Source organism: Vombatus ursinus, unplaced genomic scaffold (genome assembly GCF_900497805.2).
Source record: "Vombatus ursinus unplaced genomic scaffold, bare-nosed wombat genome assembly UNPS02014785.1, whole genome shotgun sequence".
Taxonomy (NCBI): Eukaryota; Metazoa; Chordata; class Mammalia; order Diprotodontia; family Vombatidae; genus Vombatus; species Vombatus ursinus.
The window spans coordinates 8,643,719-8,650,349 of NW_020954563.1; the positions used below are offsets into that span (position 1 = coordinate 8,643,719).

Below are 6,631 nucleotides of genomic sequence, written 5' to 3' on the forward strand. Positions count from 1 at the left end.
GAGAGATCAGAGGATTCTGTTGGGCTTGGAAAGGCCCCTCATATAGTGGTTTTCAAACTTTTTGGTCTAAGGGCCCCATTACACTCTTAAAAATTATTGAGGACCTCAAAGAGCTTTTGTTTATGTGTGATATCTATTGCTATTTACTGTATTAGATAGTAAAATGCCAATATTATTATGAAAATAGTTTTGACCATGGGGGGGAAGGGAAGAAAGGGCAAGGGGGGAAGGGTGGGTGCTCAGATCACAATTTGGGATTGCTGCCTTAGTACAATACCTTTTCTAGATGAGAAAACAGAAGAGAGAAATGAGAGTTGGCTTAAAAAGTCACAGACAGCAAATACTAAAGCAGATTTGAACCAAAGTTCTGGCTTCTTTTTTTTTCTTCTAGAGTGGGGAGGTAGAGACAAAAGAAACTGATTTTCAGAGGATGGAGAAGAAAGGGAAGGAGTGTCCAGAGTAATGGGGGTTGTAGCTCAGGGGGACAACAGGTCTTTGGGCAGGGGATCCAGAAGACTGTCAGAGCAGGGGAGGGGACAGAGGAGGACAGGGCTATGGTAAAGATGTCAGGATATGGCCTTTGGAGAAATCCCATCCCCATCCCCCGAGTACCTGACCTTGAAATCCCAGATGAGCAACCCTCCCTATTCCTTACCCCTCCACTGCACAGAGAAGAACTGAGTCTGCTTGGGCTAGTGTCTTCTATTTTGGGCAGTCTTTCTTTGTCTTTCTTCCCAAAATCTAAAGTCAGTGTTAAGCCTTGGAAACACATGCACCTGAACACATTACATTACACAGATGTATACGTACATAAACATATAATCACACATACACATGGATTCACACAAGCCACACACTTGCTTTAACATGCATGGGTGCACACCCAATAAGATACACTTCCTTGGACACCCACTTGAACCCCTGTCTGGAAGCTGGACAGGGTGTTTGTGCCATGCTCCTCTCCTCTGTGTACCTTTGGTGAGGCAGGTGAATGATGCTGAAAGGGCAGGGTGTGTGCAGGGGACACAAGAGAGAAGGAGGAATGTTTTAGGGTCCCCTGTAAGAACAAGGAATGTATCACCATGAAATAGGCCACAATAACCAGATGAGGCAGTGGCAAGGGACTGGGGCCGAGGGAAAGTTGGTCCCTGCAGGCCAATGGAAAAGGGGGCAGGTGGTCAGCTTTGGCCAGATGACTTGGACTGGTCCTTCCCTTGTTTGGGGCCTTGGACTGTAGTGTGTGGTGGATAAGCTATGAAGCAAGTGTCTCCTGGAGCCCAGGCCTGGTACTTGCCAAGGAAGAGATCCGCCTTCCCCTGAATATCCCTTCAGGCATCCTAGAGGCCTGAGGTCCCATTCCCTTTGACAAGAGCCAAGGGACACCCATCCCCAAAGCCCAGGGGCTCTCAGCCTTCCTGCTCTGCAGATGTGTCAGATCTAGGGCCAGGCAAGAGCTCATCAACCTTCCTGGTACATGGCAGCTGTGTGGAATGCAAGGGGCATGAGGAGCATGGAAGTTGGGAGTGAGGTGGCAAGACTGTGGGGGGCACAAGGACTGGGAGGGTGGGCTGATTAGTCATCCTTGTCCTTGGCCCCATGCTTCAAGATCCGGGTGAACTCCACGTAGTTGAAGTTGCCCTTCTTGTCGATGGGGGCCTCTCGGTACATCTCATCCACCTCCTCATCTGTGAATCGGTCACCCATGGTGGTGAGCAGCTCCCGAAGGTGGTCCTCATGGATGACTCCTGGGGACAGGGGACCAGAGAGAGGGAGTGAGAGAAAGAAGCAGAGATATCTGTGAGTCCTCTCTATGGGAGAAATAAGGCAATGGGGAGGTCTGTGCGGTTCTTACCTAGGAACATGGCAATGGGAATTGCCAGACAACTCTCTAAGACTAAGTTACAGATGAGTTTATCTCTTCTATTGGTGGCAGGAATTTGTTCTACAGACCAATGAAATTACAGATCCAGAAATCCTGCCCCCCCCCATAAAAAGGCAATAGGAGAATTTATTCCTAGGTTTGGTGCTTTGAGTTAAGTTCACTAAGAGGCACTGGGTAGTTTTAGGTCCTCCAGATAAGCCCTCAGCCCATTCAGCTCCTTGATGTCCAGGTTTCAAGGTAAGTTTGAGATTGACCATTTGTGAAGAGCTTAGAACTGGAAGACCTGAAATGTCCAAGGGACATATAACTCTCCCCTCCAGTCCCCTGCCAAATTCCATGTTTCCACAGGGTACGCCAGGAAATTAGGCATGGGTGAGGTCCTCCCTTGGGTCCCCAAGATACTGCAATCCAGCTGACCTGAGGCCTCCTCATCAAAGCAGGCAAAGGCATTTCGAATAACGTCCTCAGGATCTGTCCCATTCAGCTTCTCTCCAAACATGGTCAGGAACATGGTAAAATTGATAGGCCCAGGGGCCTCACTCATCATCCCTTCCAGGTACTCATCTGTGGGGTTCTTCCCTGTTTGGGGCACATATATATATATATGGTATTTACTGTGATCCAGATACCTCTGGGGCCTCCTGACTCCTGTCTCCATCTTACTTGCGCTGGCCACCTCCAATGACCTCCAGTTCGTAGCCCCATGACTCTTTCCATCCCCATCTTTGTCTCCCATACCCTCCCTTCAGCCAAAATTCCTCAACCTATCATTTTGGAGGTCCCAGACACCTTCCACCCCTACCTGTGTCTTAAGGCAGTGGGACAGCATAGAAAGAACAATGGATTTAGAAACTGGAGACCCCAGTTCAGATCTTATTTCTGCTGTTTCCCACTGGGGGGACCTTAGGCAAGACTCTTAAACCCCCTGGGTCTTAGTTCCTTTGCCAAAGAAAAAAAAAAAAAGAGGAGCAGACGATTTCCCAGGTTCCTCCCAGTCTGAAATCCTGTGATCTTGTGGTCTCCTAGCCGTTTCTGAATATCCTAGGCTGGGATCGCTTGACTCCTTCTGCTCTTATCTCGGTTTCTCCTGAGCTGGGCGGCAGCCCCAGTACTCTGAGGTTCCCAGGCTTTTGCTGTGGGCTGGGCCACGGACTAGGATACAAGATTCCAGCCGAGAGCTTCTTTGTATCTGTGGTGTGGCAGAAAGAGCCCTAGATTTGGAGTCAGGGTATTGGGCTAAAAATCATGGCCAAAGCACCTACCTCATTTTTCTGGGAGAGATGGAAGGGGACTGTGGGTACCGAATGTTGCATACATTTTGAGATCATGTGATGGATCTGTCAGTTTTGTTTACCTGTTTTACTTTGTTAGGAGGGAAAACTTGTTGGGTCTGGGGAGTGGGAGGTGGGGAATCAATATATCCCAAAATGACTCTGATATGAAAACAAAAGGCATCAATTCAATTTAAAAAAAAAAGTTTAAAGGAAAAAAGCCATGACTCTAAGTATTCATCTCCTTCTCTAAGCTAGAAGCTTCTTAAGGGATCATAAAATTATAGATTTAGAGCTGGAAGAGATCTCAGAGATCACCAAGTCCAAATCCCTTATTTTACAGATGAGGAATCTGAGACCCAGAGAGGTTAAAGGACTTGCCTAGGGTCACACAGCTAGTAACAGAGGCAGAATTTGAACCCAGGTCTTCCTGACTTTAAATCCAGTGTTCTAGCCACTATACCACCTATCCCAGGACAAACTCCCATTTCTCTTCTTCCCTCCAATAGTGGAGCCCAGCCAGAATCTCAGGAGAGACTCAGTGATGGGCAGAGTGACTAAGAGCTACAAATATTCTTTATTTCCTTTTTAAAACTAGTCTTTTCAAATTCTTCTCCCTCCCCAGGCAGACTTTAGGAAGCAATGGCTAAGGAAAGCTTTAGGCAGTAGAGGACAGAGGGAGACCCCAGGCAATGACATCAATCCAGTCCAGCCCCTTCACTTTGTAGGTGAGGAAACTGAGGCCAAGAGTGGGGAAAGGATTTGCCTATAGTCACCCCATGAAGATTAGAACAGTATGTAGAAAGAGCATTAAATTTGGAGTCAAGAGATCCTGGGAGCATCTTAAGTTTCCTTCTAGCTCTTTGAATTGGTTCCAACTGCTCTGATAGAAGCCCTGGGCATTCATTGGCCCCAGTAGTCCTTACCGAGGGAAGCCAGCATGTCATGGAGATCCTCTTTGTCAATGAATCCATCTCGATTTTGGTCAATCATGTTGAAGGCCTCCTTGAATTCCTGAATCTGAGACTGGTCAAACATGGCAAAAACATTGGACGTAGCCCTCTGGGGACGTTTCTTTGTGGTCTTAGCCTTGGCCCGTTTGCTCGACATCTTGACTTCTTGGGAGGGGTGTACCTATGGGGGCAAGGGAAGAGGGAAGGGATGAGGACATTCAGCATTCAAGGTCCCACCACCTCCAGAAGACCTTCTCTTGATTACATGCCTCTAGGCTTCAGTGATGTCTCCTTCCCTAGAACTGTCCCAGTGTTAAGTGTGTGTGTGTGTGTGTGTGTGTGTGTGTGTGTGTGTGTGTGTGTGTATGTTTGGGGTGGGGGACAGAGGAAGGGAATACCCTGAAAGAACGGGGAGGAAGCCCGTCCTAAGTGTGGGTCACTTCTGGCAAGGAGTTTAGCACTCAGAGGAGATAGAATTCAATCCAGTAAAACAAGTATTTTTTTTTTAATTGAAATATTTTTGTTTCTACATCATCTTCATTTATGAATAGATCCTTCCTCCTCCCCACTCAGTTAACTGTCTCGTTTAACAAAACGAAACAAAATACAGGGAAAAAATTAAGTTATTCATCAGCCCGTTCTGACAGTATATGTAACATTCCATACCCGTAGTCCCCCACCTCAGCAAAGAAGGGAGAGAGCTGTGTGTTCTTTTTTCCCTCTTTTCTAGGGATGAGCTACAAGCCCTTATTTATTTTTAAATTAACATTTTAGTGTTAGTTATTTTTTACATTGCCTAAATTCTCCATATTCCCTCCTGGTCCCAGAGAGCTATCCCAAAGAACAAAGAATTTTTTAAAGGAAAAAAAATCAGTAAAACAGATCAATATATACAAAAAGAAAAATCTCTGAAATGGCCATCCTACCTCTGGAAAGGAGTTGGAAGGAGGGGTGTCTTCTCAGATCCTGTCTTTGGGGCTGTTCTAGTTCTCAGTAACTTTGTGACATTCGTTTTATATTTTGTTTCATGGTTATTCTTTCCATATACTTTACAAGAAACATTTATTAAGTGCCTATACTCTCATGTTAACTTCTAGCTAACCCGTTCTCCTCCTGCTCCAGGAAATACTTGGAAAGATTTAACCCTTTTAGCTCAGGAGCTCCTCACCACCAATCCTCAATCTGATACCCCCCCACCCCCACTTCATCCTATCTCCAGTTCTGGGACCACAATCAAATCAATACTCCCATTATTGATTGAAAGAAGATATCAGTCTACTAGTCTGCTCCCCTATAGCACCATCCTGGTAACTTTCCAATCCAAAATACTTCTCCCCAGGCCATCATTCCCCTATATGTGGTCTCTCCCTATTAAAATGTAAGCTTCTTGAAGGCAGGGATCATTTTCACTTTTGTATTTATATCCCCAATGCTTAGCTCTGTGCTTGGGCCATTAGTGAGTGTTCCATAAATGCTTTTAAAATTCATTGACTCATGTGCTAGGCCAGAGGTGGGGAACCTGTGGCCTCGAGGCCACATGTGGCCTTCTAGGTCCTCAAGTGCAGCCCTTTGACCGAAACCAAACTTCACTGAACAAATCCCAGAAGGCCATGTTTGGCTCTCTCTAGATCTGCCCTTTTCTTCAGGGAAGCAGGGAAAGTTTGTTATCCTGGAGATCTTAGGCAACTAAGTGGTGCGGTGGATAGAGTGTCCAGCCTGAAGTCAGGAAGACCTGAATTCAAATCTCCTTGGGGCACTTATTAGCTATGTAACCCTGGGCAAATCACTTAACCCTGTATGCTTTAGTTCCTCATCTGTAAAATGAGCTGGAGAAGGAAATGGCAACTACTTCGGAATATTTACCAAGAAAATCCTACATGGGGTCATGAGTAGGACACAACTGAAAATGACTCAGCTACAACATTTAGCACTTTGTTTACAAAGCACTTTGTAAATATTATCTCATTTGATCCTCACAACAACCTGGAGAGATAGATGCTATTATCATACCACTTTATAGATGAGGAAACTGAGGCACAGAATGAACTGACTTGTCAGGGTAACACAACTATTATCTGAGGTGGATTTGAACTCAGGACTCCAAAGTCCAACACTGTAACTAATGGGCCACCTACCTGTGGTTGTTAAAATCCTTCCTTTCTTTCAAGGCCCAACTCAGGTGCTACCTCACTCATGAAGCCTGTCCCAGCTAGTCCTCTCCCCCACCTTCTTCCCCTCACACACAGTTGAAAAGAATCATATTTCTCAGAATTTTCCTGGACTTTTTCTTGGACTTATCTCATTTCCTTCCCTGTAAGTTATTTGTACTCTTGTACACCTTTCCCTCCCCCATCTTCCCCTTATTAGAAAGGCAAGTTTCTGGACAGTAGGATCTACTGTCTTATAGCCTTTCTATTTTTGTGTCTCTCATGGGTATGTATAAGGCCAGGAACACAGTAGGTGCATAATATGATATGATATGATATGATATAATATAATATAATATAATATAATATAATATAATA

At 45.4% G+C, this 6,631-nt stretch overlaps 1 protein-coding gene across 2 annotated transcripts in view; it reads right to left on the reverse strand.

Moving 5' to 3' along the window:
- Nucleotides 1–353: 353 nt before the first annotated feature.
- MYL9 (myosin light chain 9) overlaps nucleotides 354–6,631 on the reverse strand; it is a 15,784-nt gene continuing 9,506 nt past the window's right edge. For both annotated transcript variants that reach the window (XM_027867159.1, XM_027867158.1), the window contains 3 exons: nucleotides 4,080–4,287; nucleotides 2,300–2,461; nucleotides 354–1,745 (listed from right to left, as the gene is read on the reverse strand). In XM_027867159.1, coding sequence (XP_027722960.1) covers nucleotides 1,573–1,745; nucleotides 2,300–2,461; nucleotides 4,080–4,263 — 519 coding nt within the window. In that variant the 5' untranslated portion in view covers nucleotides 4,264–4,287 and the 3' untranslated portion in view covers nucleotides 354–1,572. The remainder of the gene's footprint in view (nucleotides 1,746–2,299; nucleotides 2,462–4,079; nucleotides 4,288–6,631) is intronic.